Source organism: Ambystoma mexicanum, chromosome 6q (assembly GCF_040938575.1).
Source record: "Ambystoma mexicanum isolate Mex_15411 chromosome 6q, UKY_AmexF1_1, whole genome shotgun sequence".
Taxonomy (NCBI): domain Eukaryota; kingdom Metazoa; phylum Chordata; class Amphibia; order Caudata; family Ambystomatidae; genus Ambystoma; species Ambystoma mexicanum.
Genome location: NC_090937.1, coordinates 1,040,969,766 through 1,040,990,961, shown reverse-complemented (window position 1 = coordinate 1,040,990,961; position 21,196 = coordinate 1,040,969,766). Strand labels below are relative to the sequence as shown.

The window sequence follows — 21,196 nt, the reverse complement described above, 5'->3', positions numbered from 1 at the left end:
GGGGAATGCTTCCCTTACCCTGATCTTGGTTACCAGGAGAATAATTCTCTTCTCCTGGTATCTTGGCTTCAAGGTTTGTACACGTTAGTTACTAAGAGAAGGACTCCCTTCTAGTATCTTTTTAGTTGGTCGCACAAGTCCACCTCACCGGTGAATGACTCCCTTCCGCTGGTCTCCCTCTCACTTTGGTTTCACAGTTCACTACCACCGGAGGGAATGACTCCTTTTCCCTGGTCTATGTATCATGTAGCTTCAAATACAAAGTTCTCAAAGGTTAGAAGGGTCCACAACCCTGGCTTCTCGCCTTCTTTGATTAGACTTGCATGGTATCTCTCTTTACCAAATACTGCAACGAGGAAGATGGCTCGTGCTATTTTCTAATTTCGGATCCCAGACCCTGTCTTCTCACTCTCTTCTATTTGGCCCACTTGGTTCACTCTCCTGCTGAGTAGGACCATGAGAAAGATACCTCGCCTTCTGGTTTGGGTCCCAGTCTCCGGTTTCTGGTCCGGCACACTTGGCTTACTCTCTCGCCAAGTACTGCTATGAGGAAGATGCCTCGCCTCTTGCTTTGGGCCCCAGGCTCCTATCTGGTGGTCAGTGGTTTTTCTTAGGCCACTGAGCCAAAAAACAGTTCCTCTGATGCAAGACCCTCTCACTGCCTTCCATGCATCCCTACCAAACTTCGCCGTACCTGCCACTGGGATCAGGTAGCACTTCGGTTCTTCCTGGTATCGACAACACCAGCGTTGTTCCTTCCCTCTCAGTCCATCGGTTTCTTGGGTCTGCACTAGGCTTACCTGCTTTGCAGTCTTGATGCGGTCACCAGACCGTCCAGTCCACCTGGTCACTGCCGCCCCGTGCACTGTCCATAATGTCTGGGAGGGAGGTTGCTTTGTGCTCGACCTACTCTGGATTTCCACGGCTGCTCGCCTGCGTCCACCGCTCTGCCTGGTTCTTCTTTGGACGCGATTTGAAAGTTCCGGGTCTGCCGCACAGTAAAGACAAACAGTCCTTCTTCTGTTTTTCTTTTATTGTGCAGGCTCCACCCTTCGCAACATCAACACCTGTAATTGTAGTTTTCATGTCAGAGCTTATTCCTCCTATGGGCCACCTCATCCCAGGGTTTAGGTCAGGCAAACCATCAGGCCTTTCAAGGATCTTCTTCGTCCCAGAACATTTGCTTATGCCAATCTCACCTATGTTACAGAGGTACATGGGCCTACTCTCACTATAAGCGTTTGTGTTGGAAGTGGGGTCTAAGGCCTGAAGGGTGGAGGGTGTGTATACTGTGTTTTCCCTTGTCCCCAGAGGGGCTGTCTCTTCCTATGAGATCCTCCCACTGAATACCAGCCCCAGGGGGACTATCGGGTAGCGGCCTCACCCCCCTGGCCTCGTGGGAAGGGGCTCCTGCTCGGGGAGAAGTGACTACATCTTGGGATTCGTCACAAAAAGCATACGCTAACACCAGGCACAGCTTAGTGGGTGAACTAAAATCACAGACAAACCACAGACATTGCCGTCATACAACAGTAACACAGACAGTGTGTTTAAAGGGGATTTAGATAAAGTCACATTTTTGTGCATACTCAGTGAGCCATTTATCACCCTTCAATATTCATTCCAGTGGATCTAAATTGTGAATAAAAATGCATTTATGTGCCACATCAATGTAGGTGGCAGGTTTAATGTGCACCAACTGAGGGGAAATTAATCCTGCTGGTGAACTGAGAAGGCGCTGGTTCATGGGCCACAAATCAGCTGGTTGAACAGACACAAAAGAATATGCTGTTTGGAATATTTGTGACAACAGCAACTGGATTTCACTGTGCACAAAATAAAGTGTTAGAGGAAAAGAAATGACTCCACTACATCGATAAAATACCAAAGATGTTGAAAAGGTTAGTAAAAAAAAGCAGTTAGGCCAAAGAAATCCAAATTAGCAGCACACAGAACTCGCGTGTTGCTGACCTATAGAAAACACCTGTAAATGCTAGCAACAGCCTGAAGACATGCAAATAGGGTTTAACAGCTACAGTACTACTACTGATGTTATGATATGGCCAATGATTGAATAGACCTAATGTTTAACACAGATTTCATTGGCAGGTGAATTTAAAATCTCTAAAAAACCTCTATGAAACCCCACATTTTCCACTGCAACACTATGGGCCTTATTACAAGTCTGCCGGTCTGGAAATAAGGGTGCCGGTGGTGACGGACCGGCACCCATTCTGGACCGGCAGACTACAACTGTGCCTGTCGGGATCTCGATGCCTGGCAGGGTCTGACCTGCTGGGCGCAATCGGTCCCGGTAGGCATAGTTTTCACAGAAGCAACGGCACCATTTGCAACAGTGCCGGTGCTTCCGTCTCTATGGGACTCTTTGGGAATGTGGACTTAAAATGTCTGCCGTCTGAGATCCTATAATGTCTCTGTGGCACCAGGATCTCAGGCGGCGGAAACAGTGTTATGGGGTTGGTGGCAGCCCGCCAGTGCCGCCAACCTCGTAATGAGGATATATATATATATATATATATATATATATAGCACTTGGGTAGGTTTCCGTACTCAGCTGATGCAATTTATCAGTGTTAGGTTGCCCTCTGCTGTCCAAATGGCAAAGTGCACCTCTGTGTGCCCTTCCAGTTCAATAACAGCTATCATTTTAACAAACAGAATGTGCACGGTTCTACGTGGTCACCTTCCATTATCACAAACATTCAGAATAATTTCAATTTACTTCTTTCCACCCCCACTTCTCTTCACACAGGCCACAGCGGCTCCAGTGTCAATGAACAGTCAATTACAAGTTCAACATTTCAATCTCTAAAGGGCGAAACGCTGCAGGACGAATGCCTCTTCAGGAGCTAAAACTGAAAGTAAGTGCTGTAATTATGCTACAATGCAATCGTATGCCATCACAGCGGCCTGTGTAATCCATGGATTAAATTTAGATGTTGTTCTTATACCGTGCATACCTCTCTTTTCATGTGATACAAATATGCCTTTCAAATTCAAAAGGAGACAGTTTCCTATAAGTGTAGCCTTTTCAATTACCAGTAATAAGTCACAGGGACCTACGCCCCCTTCCTGGAAGCCATCAGTGGTAATTCCGATATTTAAGAAGGGCAACAGAAGTGACCCTATGAATTACTGCACGATATTGACCTTTAAGATATGCTAGAACGGCATATGTTACGCCGGCAATAGCTAGTAGATTGAATTGTTATTATTTTATATTACTTAAAATAAACCATGTTGTGGTTTAAAGGTTATTGGACATTATTTGTCAGAAAACATTATGGACATTCAGGCAGTCAGTCGATCCATGCACGATTCCAAATCAACCATTACTCACTCTATAGTCTCTATTCACATCACTTAAATGCCAAAGGCTCTTGGGAATTCCCATGCGATGGTATTCTTCACCAATGTCAACCAGTGCCCAGCCTTGTTCCCGTGCCTCTTTGTCGAGCTTTGGGTTAAAGGAGAAACAGTAAAGTTCTTCGTACCTAACTGGAATAGAAAGAAATAAAGAAACTTTATACTCAACTCCGGTCTGTCAGTAAGCACAACATCACATGATTTTCATTCAAAGCTTATTCAATATTTAGAGATTTTACCTAATACACATGAATAGGGGATCTGTCAACAGTGATGGTAGGTTATGTTATATGGCATTTGTATAATGCCTATTGCCATTGGTAGGGCCTCAAAGTGCTTTGGGTGAACGGCCATTGGAGGAGCGAAGTCCAATGTATGAGAATTGATAAGATGATTTTTAAATGCATGTGTGCCTTTTAGCCAGTGCGTAGGTGTGCAGGGATGCCCAAGTCCCTGCTAGCGGCCCATGGAGATCTTGCTAGTGAATGGGTGCTGTGATGAGCTGTCTGGAGAGCAAGGAGACTGACTATGTGCCCAGCTAGACTGAATGTTTTTTGTGGGACTTAGCTACATTCTAGTGGCAGAGGTGATGTGCAATCGAGTAGTGAGTCATTGCGGATGAGGGTGGGTGGCCGTTCCCCTGGAGGGATAATACGACTATCTTCAATTGAGACAGAAGTGCGATTGGTATGTAGTTCGGTTGTTGACTGAATGCAGGCCATACCATGCAGATCGACTGGAGTTCTTTCTGTGCGTGCTCTGTGCTGTTTTGTGGTCTCCTCAAGTGATTTATCAGAACTCCCACCTGCCTGTCGGGTGGGAATGTTCATCGCTGAAGGTGGACTAGGTCTGTTAGGGTGCTGAGGGGAAGAGCCAGGTCGCGCCTTGAAACACTTGTGTACAGGCGTCATATAAATAAAATATCATAATTTTGTGCCTTCCGGAAGGGGAAGGGATTGTCAATCCAGCAGATGCTTAGAGGGCTAGAGTTCCATATGGTGGGTGCTTGGACGGACAAGGACTCCCTCCACTTCCCCTCCCATTCTGGTTGATTTGGCTGGTGGGATGACAAGGAGGAGCGCTGTGCCTGATCTCTGCTTTCTGTTGCGCCTGTAGGAGGTGAGCTTGTGTTATAGATTTTCCAGGCCAGCATTGTGCAGGGCTCGATGGGTTTTGTACATGGCCTTGAAGGTGCACCAGTGCCCGATAAGTAGCCAGTGAAGGACACAGAGGTCAAGTGTAATGTGTTCTCTGGGACCTCGGGCAAGATGGAGCCTTGCAGAAGTGTTTTGGACCTGTTGGAGTTTTCAGAGTTGAGAAGCAGGGGCTCCCAGCTACAGGGAGCTAGCATAGTCTAGGCGAGAGAGGAAGATGTTCACGATTGCAGCGACTGTGTGTGGGAATGTCAGATAGGGGAAGATGTGTCAGAGGATGCGTAAGTGCATATAGGAGGATTTTGACACAGAGTTGATGTGGTGTAATAGTGTCACATCTGTGTCCATGGTGCATCCAAGGTTCTTTACTGTGGTGGGGGTAGCAGGTGCTGGCCCTAGAGAGGTCGGTCAAAGGGTGGTTTGGGGGAAGAAGGCAGTCGTCTCGCAGATAATGAGTTCAGATTTTGCAGGGTCGAGAAGGAGGGAGATGGTTAGTCATCATCATCCAATGGTCAATTTTTGAGAGACAAGGAGCCAGATCAGGGTGGGGAGTCGGGGGGGGGGGGGGGTTGGAGGGGTCCTTTGGGATCCTGAAGAGGATTTGGGTGTCATCTATGTAGTTGTAGCAAGTCAGACCATTTGAGCGGATGATACCGGGGAAGGGGCTCAGATAGAGGTCAAAAAGCAGGGGTGAGAGAGAGGCGCACTGTGTAACTCAGTTGTTGACAGGGCGCAGAGTCAAGGAGAAGGGAGGCATGTGTATTATTTTGGATCTGCTGGAGAGGAAGGAGAAGATCCACTTCAATGCAGCACCCCAGATGCCGAGGGATTGGAGTCTGCCTGTGAGGTTGCAATGGTCATTGGTGTTGAAGGCCGCCGAGAGGTCAAGAAGGATTAGTGGGGCACAGACTTCCGAGCTGGAGGTTGTTTTGCGATCCTGCCAGATGGAGACTAAGCAAGATTCAGTTCCTCGCAGGGGTCTGCATTGAGATTGGGCAGGGTCCAGGAGATGGTTAGATTCTGTGAAAAGGGAAAGCTGGAAGTAGGCTATTTGGTCTATTAGTTTGGCTGAGAAGCGGGTGTTTGAGATAGGTCTCTAGTTGGCCAGTAGAAGGAGGTAAAGAGGGATGTCTTGAAATCTGCTGTAAAAATGCCTGAAGTGAAGGATGAGTTGATGATCGATCTTGCTACGCAGGTTGAGTCGATGATTTATTTTAGAAGAAAAGGAGGGCAGGGCTCTTCAGGGGATTTTTCAGGACAGCTGCTAGCTAGGAGCTTTAGAAATTCAGGGTGGGAGAAGAGAAGGAAGAGAAAAGCGGGTGGACGGATAGCGGGTTTGCTTTCCCGGAAGTGGATGCAAATGAGTGGTGCAGGCTAACGCTATTTTATAGGCAATGGCGAGTTTTTTATCCAGGGCTGTGTTGTGGAAGTGGTCAGAGAGAGAATCACAGAGCGTGGGAGCGGGATTGCCCAGGGGGGGTTTAAAGAGCGGCCTTGAATTCTAAGAGGATCTTGTGGAGTTCACTGTGGGTGTTGGGGGCATTAGCGATTCTATTCCAGTTGAAGGATTTTTTACCTTATGAATTTCTGCCTTGCATGCTTTGATCTGCCGGGCCTTAAAGGCTCTATTTTGTGGCGAAGGGCCCGCCCGCCATCTGCGATCCAGGACATGGTTTAAGGTTTTGAGGGATTTGAGACCATAGTTAACCATCCGGGGGAGGGGCCTAGTCTGTTGGAGAGGGGTGAGTGGGCTGCGAGCTTCAGAATGCCATTGGTCAAATTGATGATTAATCATATTCTTCCAAACGTTGGCTTTTGGATACACAGAGGTATAGGATCTCCTTTTCTAACCAGTACACTGGCATTTGGCAATGGGTGATATTAAAGGGTTTACCTGTGGTTGAACAGGCAGGACAGACCCCATTGAGTTTATATACATTATTCTATACTAGTCGTGGGTAAGCCTATTCATGCTAAGTCCGAATTTCCTGAATTGCAGTCAATTTGAAGTTCTAGGGCTTACCAAATCTTTATAGCCAAGGGAGCTAAGCACAGGAGGGGTAATACCCGCATGGTGCTGAAACGCCTCACTGCAGGAGTGGGATCATCTGTCTATCACTAGGGCAACCAAAATGTAGGTTGTAAATAGAACTTGTAAGCACATGCAGGTTTAATGCATGAAATCTACTGAAATATTGTAGTTGAATTTCTGGCAACTGCAATCACTTGCATTAAAAAAGAAATTCTGGAGCAGGGCATTTCCACGAATCCTGCGCATGATGGAAACAGAAAAATGGTTTCCTGTGCTTTGTGCAGTAGAAAGTCCAGCATACCCACACTAAAAAATATTGTCCTACGTTTCCAGCCTCGACAATAGAAATATTTGAAATATTGTTTCTAGTGCAAGGACTCTGTTAAAAATCCTATTCTTACTATTTCTATCGTGGGGTTTTGATGGGCTTCCAGATCTCAGCGTGAGCTACTGCCGGGGTACACAAGCTAGTGTGACCTGCACATTTTCACAGTTCACTTTTTCCAGAGTTCACCTAGTACGTTACCATACATTTTTCTACGACGTTCACTGAAAAGCGACCATTGACTTTTGTTATGGTCAGACACATAGGTTATATTTTGTCTGGTAAAACAGCACTGATATTACAAACTATGTTTAAATATGGTCTAGTATTGACAAATATTTATACATTTTTGAGTGTGTTTGTAAGACCTTAGGGCCATTTATGGCCATGGCAGCCAGTAGACCGCAATATTTCTCAGCTTTTTTCTGGTTTTCAGGAAGAATTCTTTGAGACAGAGATGACTGAAGAAGAAGTGTCGAAGGGAGAAGCTTTGAATAACTCACACTTAAATGCCTGTATTTGGCCTGAAGGATGGAGAAGCGGTTCAGGGTTGACAACATTAGGCGACTGGCCTGCATGCATGATCAAATGGTGGCAAAGGCTTTCACAGTCAGTCAACTTAAGGTAGGAATGATAAATCGGCATCAAAGGCAGACACCAATGTTTCACACTTTCTAAAAGTGTTGAGTGGCCAATTGAAAGGTAGAATAGCTTGGGCCAGTTTAGTTTAGCAAAAGGGTCAGAGACACTAGGCCTCATTACAAGTCCGGTGATAGCCGTGTCGGTAAAACCGGCAGGCTGCCACCGGACTTGTGAATTGTTCCGTCGCCTGGCTTTACTGAAACACTGGGGCATTACAACCCTGACGGTCCGTGAAGTCAGGCGCCGGAAAATGTTAATCCCCATTCCCATTGAGTCCAACAGGAACACTGGGGAACACGGAAGCACCGGCATCCTTAATAACAGTGCTGGTGCTTCCGTGTAGGTCTGCTTACCGTGGCTACTGTGCCCGGCAGGGTCCAACTTGCCAGGCACAGCAACTCCGGCAAGCAGACCCGTAGTGTGCCGGTCTGGTAACAATGTCTTACCAGCACCGTTGTTACTGGACCGGCACACTTGGAATGAGGCCCACTGTTTCTTATTGGCAAACAAGTCTTGAATGATTGTTAAGTAGGTTCCCACTTTTTGCCTATACTCTCGCTGTTCGTGTAACTGTATTGCCGACATAAAGAAAATCGATGTTATAGGGTTAAATAATCCTGTCAGCAAAGGGGGACCTGGTCATGGTGGTAAAAGCGAATGTGTTTGAAATAGACCAAAATGTAATTTGCCCAAATAGCAGGATATGTGAAAAAATAGAAATTATTGAATTCAGAATAGTATAATTAAAACAGTTTAAAATGAATAACGATGGTTAGTTGAATATATATATATATATATATTAAAACATTACATTTTAAAAACTGAAATGAACCAGTACACACATTGAAAAAAATAAAAGATAAAAAGGAGGCATTGGATAGGGGCCCTTACCCTCCTCGCATCATCAAAAGTTAATCAACTTTTGTTAAGATTGAAATGCACCCATTTCTTTGTGGACCGACATAGCAAATGTGAACATTTATTTTTCAAAACAGTTTGACTTTCTCTTTGTAAGCAATACTATTTCGAACACATATTGTCAAACAAATGTTTCTAGCAGTTTCCTTTTCGAATTACAATTTGTGTCCATTTCACCTAGATTCGTACATGGTGTGTTTCGGGGATAGTGCAAATCTTTGCCGAACGCCAGTATGTGCTCCTACACTTTTGAGAGAAGATGGATCCTGGGTGTGTCCATAAATGACATGGGCAAAGAGTACAGCTGGAGCCAGTGGGCCGTTCTGCATAATTGAGAGCTGATAAGGGATATTCCTTCATAACGAAGCACGCCACTGCAAATGATAGTCTAAGATCAATGGAAGTTAAAAGACATTGCACCCATCCTAGGACGACAGTAGTGACTCTTATTACCGATTGGCAGTCCATGCCCCCTTTACTCCAAAGTTGTGCGGGAAAGCAGGAAACAAAACGAAAAGCTAGGGAAGCTCAGTGTGTGCAGAGCTCAGCCCGTGCCATTTTCCACCAATCGACTTGCCTTCCCCAGTCTTTTTCCACCACGCTAGAGATTGGAGGGTGTGTGTAAAACCCGGAACGCGCCGGAACCGGCCGGAACGGTATCCTTACATATAAAATGGCAGTAAAAATCACCTGAAAATGATGCAAACACACATGAAGAGCATTTTGAAATGAGAAAGGTGCATCAATATGCTGTCATTAACCCATTACTGCCCAAAATCTACATTTTATCACGAAAAAGTACCCGGAACGGGCCGGAACGCTACCCTAATATATAAAATGGCAGCGAAAGTCACCTGAAAATTATGCAAACAATCATTAACAGCATTTTCAAATGAGAAAGGTGCACCAATATGCTGTCATTAACACATTACTGGCCAAAATCTACATTTTCACACGAAAAAGTACCCGGAACGGGCCGGAACGCTACTGAATATATAAAACGGCACCAAAAATCACCTGAAAATGATGCAAACACACATGAAGAACATTTTGAAATGAGAAAGGTGCACCAATGTGCTGTCATTAACCAATTACTGGCCAAAATCTACATTTTCACATGAAAAAGTACTCAGAACAGGCCGGAACTGTACCCTAACATATGAAATGGCAGCACAAATCACCTGAAAATGATGCATACACACATGAAGAACATTTTGAAATGAGAAAGGTGCACCAATATGCTGTCATTAACCAATTATTGGCCAAAATCTACATTTTCACATGAAAAAGTACCCAGAACGGGCCGGAACGGTACCCTAACATATAAAATGGCAGCACAAATCACCTGAAAATGATGCATACACACATGAAGAACATTTTGAAATGAGAAAGGTGCACCAATATGCGGTCATTAACCCATTACTGCCCAAAATCGACATTTTATTATGAAAAAGTACACGGAACGGGCCAGAACGCTACCCTAATATATAAAACGGCAGCGAAACTCACCTGAAAATGATGCAAGCACACATGAAGAACATTTTGAAATGAGAAAGTTGCACCAATATGCTGTCATTAACACATTACTGCCCAAAATCTACATTTTATCACGAAAAAGTACCCGGAACGGGCCGGAACGCTACCCTAATATATAAAACGGCTGCAAAACTCACCTGGAAATGATGCAAAGACACATGAAGAACATTTTGAAATGAGAAAGGTGCACCAATATGCTGTCATTAACCCATTACTGGCCAAAATCTACATTTTCACACGAAAAAGTACCCGTAACGCTACCGTAATATATAAAACGGCAGCAAAAATCACCTGAGCATGATGCAAACACACATGAAGAACATTTTGAAATGAGAAAGGTTAAACGATGCCTGTCATTAACCCATTACTCACGAACATGGTCTATAGTGATGTCTCTGCCAGTACCTGAATATATGGAGTAAGACTTGTCAGTTAAAGGTATGAGAGTATGCTGTATGGTAGAAGAGCACAGTCGTATCACAGAAGTGCTTGAGCATATGGTGGAAGAACTGTGCATTTGATGCCAAAACTGGCAAATGATGTTAATGTTATGAGATCTTGTACCGCACACTGTTGCCATTGGTGTAGTCTCTTGGCACAATGGCAGATCTGCAATGTAAGGAGTGTTGGGGCGGAGGGGTTGTTAGTGGGATTGAGAGAGAAAAGAGCAAGAGTGCTTTGAGGTACTGTTGGCAGCTTCAGTTCGGAGAAACCGGTCACTGGGCATTAGTGCATTTTCGGTTGGCAGCCGGCATGTGGTGTTGAGCTATGATTGTGCATGGTTTGGTTTTATGCTGGGTTGGGTGTTGTGAAGCGCATCCGGGTTGTGGTGCGGTAGAGGTATGGTTGTGTCCAGTTCAGAGTTTGCAGTTGAGTATGCAGAATTTGATCATATTTAGTAACGTTAGTTAGAAGAAACCCATGTCTAACTTACACATTTAGGCTAAATGCAAAATATGGAATGCAGGTAGATGTATGATATTAGGTAATACGAGTGGTGGTGGTTTTCTTTTACCTTGTCAGTCACTGTAGGTTGTCTACGTCAGGCGTCCAAGGGCTAAGAAGGGCAAAAAGGGAATGGAGCTGCTATGGAGGGCGCTTCCCTTTGCCTCTGGTCCTTAGCCAATGGCTGTTCAGGCAAGGCTGCCCTGGAGCTCACGCCATCCACCTCTCTCCCCAATGACTTAATCTCATTTTCTTTTGAGTACATTTGTATTCAGCTCCTTGCTCCACCTCCTCTTGCATAATTCTCATCTATTGACTTGAGTGTTCAATCTCTCTTTCGCAATGACTTGGACCTCTTAATCAAATCTCTGCCACTGAACTCCTGGCAATTCAACCTGCCGAACAGGACTACGGCCACTGTCTTCACCTTCACTCCTCATAATCTGACAATTTTCTGGTCACCCTCCCCCAAACAGTCGACCCAATTTTTCTGAAACTCACTGGACTAAACTCCTCATCTGAATAAAGTCAGGCGCTTCCTTTAGGTGCTCTTTCCATCTGTTACCAACTCCAGTGAGAAGGCCTTCCAAGATTTTAACCTAGCACTAGTGCTCTCGTTGAGTACCATTATCCCTCTTGCCCGTGTCCTGAACCTTGGATTACCCCAACCATCCAGCATCTCAGAACTTATTGTGAGTGATAAGAAATGTGAGGCGGACGACTTTGTAAAGAGGTTTCAACTTTAGCCATTTTATTAAATAAAAAGGTTGGACAAATGCGTCACTATCCCTACCCTGACAAGGATTTCCCCATCTAAAATAAACTAAAGAAAACACTCTAAAGGATATTTCTCTCTCACACTTGTACATTCAATAAATCAATAAGGAAATGTATGGCAGTTCAATCCAACAATTATATATAACAATATAACATAAAACCACATTCACAATATGGCCACTGCCTCTTCTCATAACCTGGGTTAATTCCCCTCCCCCAGGTTTGAGCAAGGTTTTGCTCCACAGTTCATAAGAAATCAGGAAATTCTGTTTGGCCACAAAGTTCCACACAGTTCTTGCAGATTCAAAACTTGATAATAAAAAGTTCAGTTGTATCAACAATGTACAAAAAGAAGTGATGGGTTCCAACTCCTCCTGGAGTAAGAACAGGTTTTACATTTGTCTCCTTCAAGTAAACAGCAACTGTCTTTGTCAGGATGATATGCCATTGTGTCGGGAGGGAAACTCTGGGGCAAAGTGCTCGTCTTGGTAGCAATACAATGCGGAGCAATTCAGGTTTGATCCCTGGGTCCGGGCTTCTAAACCTCTGGGTATTAAGCGCCTTATAAATAACCAATTACAATTGTGGGTGACTTTAATCTTAAGGTCAATGAGGTGGAGAACTTTAAGGTTCAAAGCTTTCTGTCCTCTATGGAAGAACTCTCCCACACCCAGCAGGTTCATGAACAGACCCATTCCTTAGGTTACACCTTGGACCCGATTTTCTCAGCAGATGCTGAGATCACTTTTTTTGCGGCCTTTCAAATCCGGTGGTCTGATAATTTTGTTGTTCCCTTCACCTGGGGCATTAATGGCCCGCCATCGGCTCCACCAGCCAAATTATTCCAGCTGTGTGGATGGCGCTCAGTATCTAAATCTGACATGACCTCTTTTATACTTGTCCGACTTTCCGGGATGTCCCCTGTGGACATGAATTATTTAAGTAGGACTCTGACCGCAGTTGCAGACAGCCTTGCTCTGCTCAAGACATCGAGGCTATCTTCACGCCCCTCTCAGCAGTGGTTCATGGACGTCTGCGTGCCCTTTGCCTACAACGCAGGCAGATGGAGCGAAAGTGGAGGCGCTCTTATACCCACAGGGACAAGCTTGCCTGGTCTCTGGTCACCTTGCAGTATCACCTTGCCATTTCATGTGCCATGAAATACACATCTCTTACGTTGCACCTCTTATTGAAACTTCTGTGAATCACCGCAGGGAGTTGCTCAAAGTGGTTTGTAATCTCTCTACTGGCTTACCGGTTCCTGTTCCCTCCTCTCAGGCCATGTGTAATTCCTTGTCCAGGTGTTTTATGGATAAAATAATTTCTATTCAATCGAATATTGCTGTTACTCACCTTCCTTCTGAGGCTGATATTGATATGATATGATATTTTATTTGTATCATGCCCAAACACAAGTGTTTCAGAGCGTGACGAGGCAAGGGAAGGGAAACAATGGAGGACAAAACAATGATCTTACTAGGCCCAGTTACATTGAGAATGTGCAAGTGCAGGGGAGAGGGAAGGGGGAAGTGCGAGGGGTAGGGGAGGAGTGGAAAGTGCTGAACACGTGATAGAACAACAACAGGTAGTGCGGCCAGCAGGTGTAAGTGCGAAAATAAGGTGTCGACAACGGTGTATGATAAGTGCAAGAAGGGGACTGTAGGGTAGCAGATACAGACCCAAGTGCAAGGGTTGCCAGGAGGCAGTGCGGGTGTGTGGCTGGGAGGGCACATATCTGGGCCCGATATCAGAGGGTAACCAGGTGCCCGCTGCCAAAGCAGACAGATTAGCTGGGGGGAGGAAGAGCGAAGGCAGAAGCAAAGAGGAAGGTCTTGAGGTGCTTCCAGAAACAAAGATGGTTCTCCTCAAGTTTTAGAGCGGCAGGGAGGCTGTTCCAGATAGAGGACCCAGCCGAGGAAAGGGATCTACCACCAACTCATTGCTTGGAGAAGCGACTGACCCTGTGGGAGTTGGAAGTGAAGGCGTGAAGAGCTCAAGTAGGAAGGTATTTACGGAGGGAGACTTCAAAGTATTGTGGACCCAGGCCCCAGAAAGCCTTGTGGACAATGCAAAGGGTCTTGAATTTAATCCTTGCAGCCACTGGGAGCCAATGAAGAGATTTCAGGGCTAGAGAGATACAATCTCAGGGTTTGAGGCCAAGGACAAGTCTTGCAGTCTTGTTCTGGATGAGCTGCAGAGGGCGGAGAGTGGCTGCAGGCAGATTTAGAAAGAGGCTGTTGCAATAGCCCAGCCCAGAGAGAACCAGAGCTCTGGAGACAGTGAGCTTCTGGGGAAGGAGAGGAAAAGAAGAATACCTCTGAGGAGGCGCAGGTGGTAGTTAGACTTTTTTGAGATGTCAGACATGTGTGGAGAAAAGGAAAGCGTGGAGTCAAAGATGACCCAGAGGGTCTTAGCCTTGCAAGTGGGAGCAGGGAAAAGGTCAAGGGAGGCTGGCCAGAGAGTGACAGGAAAGGAAAGTGCAGGTGTGCCGATGAGGAGTATCTCTGTCTTACTGGCATTAAGGCAGTGGTCGTTGGCGGTGCACCACACCTGGATTGCAGACAGTCAGCAATGAAAAAGGGAGAAGAGGTGGCAGAGGGGAGCCTGAAAACAAGTTCGGTGTCAACCCGCATAGCAGTGAAAGTTTGAGCAGAGAGCAGCAATGCAGTGGGCAAGCGGTGCCAGGTATTGGTTGAAGTGCCAATGAGAGAGGTTAGACCCATGGGGAACACCACAGGTAGAAAGTGAGATAGAGGAAAGGAAGGACCCAAGTTGGACCTGGGAGGGTCGGGTAGAAAGGAAGGTGGTCAGCCAGGCCAGGGCCTGATCAGTGATACCAAGGTTATCACAGAGGCAATTGAGCAGGATGACATGGTTGACCGTGTCAAAGGAAGAAGAAAGATCAAGTAGGATGAGGACAGATGGGATATTTAAATTAAGGTTGGAGAGCAGGTCTTCACAAATGCTCAGGAGAGCACTTTCCGTGCTTCTGGCAGCTCTGGAAGGAGGAGGAGAGGACGAGAGGGTAGATATGATGTCCTTGATTTTTTAGATGACATGAAAGGCAAGGGCCATGCAGATGGCCTGGGAGGTGACTGCCGCAGGGTTGGCCAGCTCCTTGCAGATTTTAAAGAGTTTGGCCGAGTTGTTAGATGCCACAAAGACGCAGGCTTGGATATGGGCTCTCTTCTTAGTGCAGACAAGGAGCGGTATTGCCTTTGGAGCAGGCCCGTTTGTCAGAGGATGCACAAGAAGCCCGCCATTTCCTCTCAACCACCCTACACTTGCGTTTAAGAGTAACTATGTCAAAGTCATGCCAAGAGTTGCACTTGGCTTTGGGCTTCAAGCGGATCTTCAAGACAGGGGCAAGAACATCAAGAGTATCAGAGATAGAAGAGTAGAGCATGGAAAGGGCTGTGTCAGGATGTCAGTCAGCCAGAGGAGGAGGGGGAGAGAAAGTGGTACTGAAAGCCTCAACTGACGCACGCTTCAAGGGTCAGATGACCAAGATGGTAGGTGGCAGTGTTGGAGTTGGATTGGCCTGAGGGTAGAGAGGGAGAGATGGGAGGAAAGGAGAGAGTGATCACTACAGGAGAGATGAGTGGTCAGAGGGATAGAGAGGGGAAGGTCTGGAGAGATCACAGCATCCAGAGTGTGCCCAGCAGAGTGAGTCTGGCAAGAGGGGAGAACAGAAAGAGAGAGAGAGAGAGAGAGAGAGAGAGTCACAGAGGTCGTGGAAGAGTCCAGAGGAGGGACAGGAAGCATCCAGATGGATGTTGAAGTCTCCAAGAAGGAGGAGTTGAGTGGTCGAGGCCAGGAGGGAGGAGGTGAGGTCCACCCACTCAGAGAGGAAGGAGGTGATTTGACCAAGTGGCCGATAGATAGCCACGGTAAGAGAGGAGAGAGAGAGAAAGCCTGCGGACAAGGCATTTGAAAGAGGAGTAGGCCTGCAAGGGAATGATTGAGGCAGGAATCTACTCCTGGAAGATTAAGTCTGCACCCCCTCCGGAACGGTTGGATCTGGGCACCGGAGAGGATCGGTAGATATCAGGGAGAAGAGTGTCAAGGCTTGTGACAGAGCTGGCCGTGAACCTTGTCTTGGTGAGACCGTGGTCATCTAGGTCAAGTTCTTCCAGGAGGCGGCAGATGTCAGAGGAGTGTTTGACAGCTATGTGAGAGTTGAGAGTGGCAATATGGAGAAGGTTGCCATCCTTGAAGGACTTCCGGGGAGGGGTACAAAACAGAGGTATGCCCTGCAGAGGTGTAGAAGGAGCTCGAGGGGTGACAAAAGAGAAAGGAGGAGAGGGCAAGGTAGCCAAGGAGGAGGCAGACGGGGAGCAAGGAAGCTGAAGAAGGGAGAGACGGGACAGCAGAAAAATAAAGGAAATTGATGAGGCATGGGAAGCGTCTATCAAAGAGGAGAAGGTTGGCCTGAGGGCCGTGGACCATGACTGTGCCATTAAAGTAGACATTAATGATTACCTTAGAGGAGTGGAAGGGGTCCAGGAGTGCCTCCCACTGGGTGCCACCATTAATAGGTGAGGAAGAGAAGGGAGAGAGCACAGAGACCATATGGGGAGTCCAAAGGTCTGGTGAAGGAACGACAAAGAGGATGTCGGTGAAGGTCTGTCTGGAGGAAGCGCTGAGTAGGTGTCAGCGATAGGGAGACCAGGTTTAGAGGCCAAAATATCCTTTTTGAACTTCTTCCTACCAGACTTAGTGAGAAGGGTAGAATAGTCAATGGAGAAACCGTTCGGAAAAATAGGACAGACAGAGAGTGCCATAGGGGTTGTGGAGGAAGGGGAAGAAAAGAGTAGCGGAGGGGGGTTGGGGCGGTGACAGGATGGGGGAAAGGCAGGATGGGGGTAGCACAGGGTCGCCACTGGGTGCAGCCAAGGTAAAAAAGCAGCAACTAGTACTAATAGCTAATTTTAAAATAGCAGCAAATGCTACAAACAGCTAATGTAAATAGCAGCAAATGATATTGAGCCATCTGAGCATCCGCCGGCCGCTTCTTGGTCTGCGTTTCCTACTTTCTCTGTTCTGGAGGGGACTACTGCTGTCACTAAGCTCAGGTCATCATCCCCTCTTGATCCTATTCCTCTTCATCTTATTAATGATATCCTTCCTCACATTGCTCATTTGTTGACGGAAGCAGTTAATACATCCCTCTCTGCAGGAGTGATCCTGTCCTCCCTTAAACTGGCCACTGTTATCCCACTGTTAGAAACCCTTGTTGGGTCCACTGATCCCTTCTAACTTCCGTCCTATCTCTCTTTTACCATTCCCGAAGGAACTTCTTGAATCCCTGGTCTGTCCACTACTCTCCACTTTTCTTGAGGAATACTCTTTCTTGCACCCCTCACAATCAGGGTTTCGCCCAGGACGTGGGACCGAGAGTGTCGTGGTCTGTGTCATGGACGGCATGGCGCAGACTCATGACTGGGCCCGAATCAGTGCTCTGATTCTATTGGACCCGTCACCCGCCTTTGACATCATCGATCATGGAGTCCTGCTAGGCCGCCTGGCAGGTGCCGCCCTCTCGGGCACCGTCCTTGATTGGTTCACTTCCTTCCCCTCCGAACCTCAAATTCTATCACTCCCTCCTTTTTTTCCTGCGGCTATGGCTAGATCATGTGGGGTTCCTAATGGGTCTGCCGTCTCCTCGGTCATATTTAACGTCTACGTCCAGACTTTGACCAAACTGATATCCTCTCACAGCTTCCTCGGTTATTCCTACACCAACGACACGCAGATACTGGTTTGTCTGGTTCTCTCCAGCCATGAGTCAGCTGCCAGATTTCGTGCCTGTCTGGAGGCCTTGGGAGAATGGATGAATTCCAACTGGCTTAAACTGAACGGTGATAAAACCGAGGTTTTGGTGGTACCCGCGCCCCCACCCCACAGCTAATACTCTTTGGACACCAGCTTTCTGGCCTACCTCCCTGGGCCCCTTTCCTCAGCCAGTCTCAATGATCAAGGACCTTGGGGTTAAACTCACTGCGTCCTTGTCCATGGAGTCACAAGTCAGCTCTGTGTGCCAGCGGGGCCATTTTCAGCGGAGAATCTTGTGTTGGGTCATCCCCTATATCCCGGAGCATCTCTGTCTTTTTAATTTCTGCTCTGGTTACATCCTCATTGTACTATTGCAACACTCTATTCTTTGGCCACCCTGCTTATAACCTGCAAGGGTGTGCAGTCATAATGTCAAAACAATAATGTTGAATTACAAAAATGTCTAAAACATAATGTCGAACAAAAAAAATGTCGAATTCTTTATTTTTTTATTTATATGGTTTTTTTTTTGGGTTCCGGGGGTAAAAAAAAAGGGGTAAAACAAATTTTTTTTTATATAAAAGGGAGGTTGGGGGGAGAGGGGGACCCCCCCATTTCAAACAAAAAGCAACAAAAAAATGCGACTTTTTTTCGACTTTATTTTTTAGACATTTTGGGCCTCATTATACGGATGGCGGTGAACCATGGTGCTATTAGCGCCATGGTTCATGCCGGTAAAATACCGGCACCGCCTTGGTGGAAAGGGGAATTACCGCCCTATTCCAAGGTTGGCGGGGCGGTAATTCCCCCTTCCACCATTGCCCTTCCCCATTCCCATTTTTGCCCCATAGGGCTCTATGGGAATGGGTTAGGCGCTAATTACGGTACCGCAAATTGCGTTACCGTAATTAGCTCCCTGGTCCCTTTGCGGGTTGGTTTTTACCGCCTGCAAAGTTAAATTCCCCAACCCGCAAAGGGACCTCGTAGTAAGGCGGTAAGGATTTACCAGTACCGGTAAAATACCAGTAAACCCTTACCGCCATCCGTGTAATGAGGCCATTTGACTTTCAACATTATGACATTCGACTTTATGACTATAAACCACCTGCAATTCCTCCAGAATGCTGCTGCCCAATTGGTGACTTCGACTCCTTGTGGCTGTCACAGCTCCCCTGTTCTCCACAAACTCCATTAGCTGCCGGTGGCCAAACATATTCAATTCAAGACCTTTTGCCTGGTCCACTGAGCTTTCTATGGTCAGGGGGTGGAATGCCTCATGGCAAACTTCTCGCCCCACATCCTGAGCCTGCGGTCAGCTAAAGCTTGCTGGCTTTTCACAAAGCTTTGAAAATGTTTCTTTTCTAGGCTATCTCTTTCACTGCTCTGTAGGAAGCACCAAGATGCCCTCAGGCAAATGTTGCGCTTTACAAAATCTATTCCATTCCATCTATTCAATTCCATACCTTTGATTTTAAAAGAAATAGTGTGTACCAACTCCTCCTGGAAGAAGAACGGATTTAAAGAGTTCTTTATTAGAACCACAGTTTAGCACTCTGATCAACTACTACCTGTTTCAGTCATGCCAGGCCTTCTACTTCAGCAACTTGCCACACAGGTTTACTCGCCTGCCCGTCTAATATTTCACAAAAGAACAAAGTGTGCTTCAGTGGTAACTTCCAACTAAGAACAACAACTTCACAAGGTTTAGTTAGCATCACCCTTTAAAACATTTTTGGTGAAACAAGGAATCACATTAGTGCTCTTTAGGATTCCTCTGTAACTATGCTTCTCTCCCTCTGGATAATCTTCTTCAGAAGGGCAGCCTTGTTGCCACCTTTCTTTCCCCTCTACACCAACAATCAAAGTGACCAGAAAGTGGTCTTACACTATTTCTGTCTTGGCTTTGGCAATGTGTGTTTATATCATCTAGTGATCTGTATTACAACTCTAGGGGTTCCCATTATTCCCCTCTTGCCTTGATAGGTTTATTTGATATGATAGGTTATTTATAACATGCTTAATACCCAGAGGTTTCTAAGCGCGGACCCGGGGATCAAACCTGTGGTGCTCCATGTCGTCTTGCTTGTAAGGCGAGCAAGTTGCCCCTGAGCTATCCTCCTGAGACCTTGAGCAATGGTTGTTGTATTGGTATTGCTGGGGTTTTAAATACTCTTGGCTTGGTATCGTTTGTACGCTTTTGTTTGGACTAAAGCTTCGCCACAGGGTTTTTGGCCCTTCCACCAACTCACATGCTTGCTTGCACAGTCACTTTGCTTTAACAAGTAAAACATTTGTTGGTTTCGTACAGTTTGGTATTCAGAATTGTAATCACTGCTTCTCTCAGTCACATGTGAGTGAAACTGCCTGCCGTGGATAGTGTCAGAGCGCTCCGGAGTCACTTGCAAGCTGTGAACTCACAAGGTAAGTCGCTCGATATAGCTCCGCTTGGTGTTCTCAGGTCTTCTGTCATTGTGGCTCCTTGCGGTCAGGCAAACAGCCTTGTCTGGTTCACCTCCGCTCACGCCACTCGAAATTGGAGCTTCCTCCGCTCAACAGAGGCTCAGGTGCAACCCAGCCACCTAAAGCCTTTAACGAGGGTACACTTCTCTTACTACTTCCTCTTCCTGCTGCGCAACTTCTGCACAACGAGCCTTCAATGGGCAAGCGTCCCGTTATTACGCTTCCCACTGTGCAACCTCTGCAACAGGAGTAGCTCGAGGCAAAGACCCTCTCAGGACTTGACACCGCTCTTGGCTGCACAATGGTTCCAGCGTTTTCTCTCACGCCAGCTTCACTCTCCTCTGCAGCCCGCACTGCTTTCTCCTCTCCTGCTGCTCCTGCTGTTCATGTTCTCCCTCTTCCTGCACCTCAGGGGGCTTTTTATGCCTCTCAGTCTCCCTCAGGTGTAAGTCATTTACACTAATTAGCTGACTGCTCCCACAGCAATATTCCTCTGCATCCCTCTTCCTCGTCCCAGTACTGAAGGAATTATGGACTTGAAGTCCCTGCCAACCAAGTTAGTTTTCCTAACTTCTTCTGCCTTACAATAAGCCATTCCAAGATTGGGGTTTCAGGGAAAATAATACAAGGGAGTTTCTCCTTACTCCTGGCCTGTTCACATCCCATGTAATCCTCCCGCAGAACACCACCCCCAGGGTTGGGATCAGGAAGCATCTGCCTTCCCCTAGCCACATGAGAAGGGTCCCATGTCAAGATTCTGGGGGGAATCACTACTGATTCATCATACTATATGGACATCCATTGCTGCTGTAAAATCCTTTCCCAGGTTCTTCTTGTCGACTACAAGGAATCACTCTCCATACTCTGTTACATCCTGCACCAACCTCATCTCCTCTCTCCATTTTTACTGTCACAAACTATCCAGGACCATCAGTTTTTACCCTTCTCCCCCCAGACCACACTTCATTCCTTCGTCTCTCACTGTGAAAGGCTTAAACATCCCTGATCTCACTAGCCTCCTTTCCCTCCCACCCCTCAGTACCTTCTGTCCACTATCCCACATTCTCATCCCCCATTCACTCTTTTTCCACACTCCCATCCTCTGCTCTGCCAACCCTTCCTGTGTGCCCACAGACCCCTTCATGCCCCAGAATGTTAAAGGACTGACATCGCTAAACTGCACCTCCCTATCCCCTTTTTTTATCATGTACCTTTCATTAGATGGCCACTGTCATACCCCTCTTA

General features: G+C 46.6%; 1 protein-coding gene across 2 annotated transcripts in view; it reads right to left on the bottom strand.

The window, feature by feature from the left end:
* MTMR7 (myotubularin related protein 7) overlaps positions 1–21,196 on the bottom strand; it is a 591,157-nt gene that overhangs the window by 407,329 nt on the left and 162,632 nt on the right. For both annotated transcript variants that reach the window (XM_069631578.1, XM_069631577.1), the window contains exon 4: positions 3,362–3,519. In XM_069631578.1, coding sequence (XP_069487679.1) covers positions 3,362–3,519 — 158 coding nt within the window. The remainder of the gene's footprint in view (positions 1–3,361; positions 3,520–21,196) is intronic.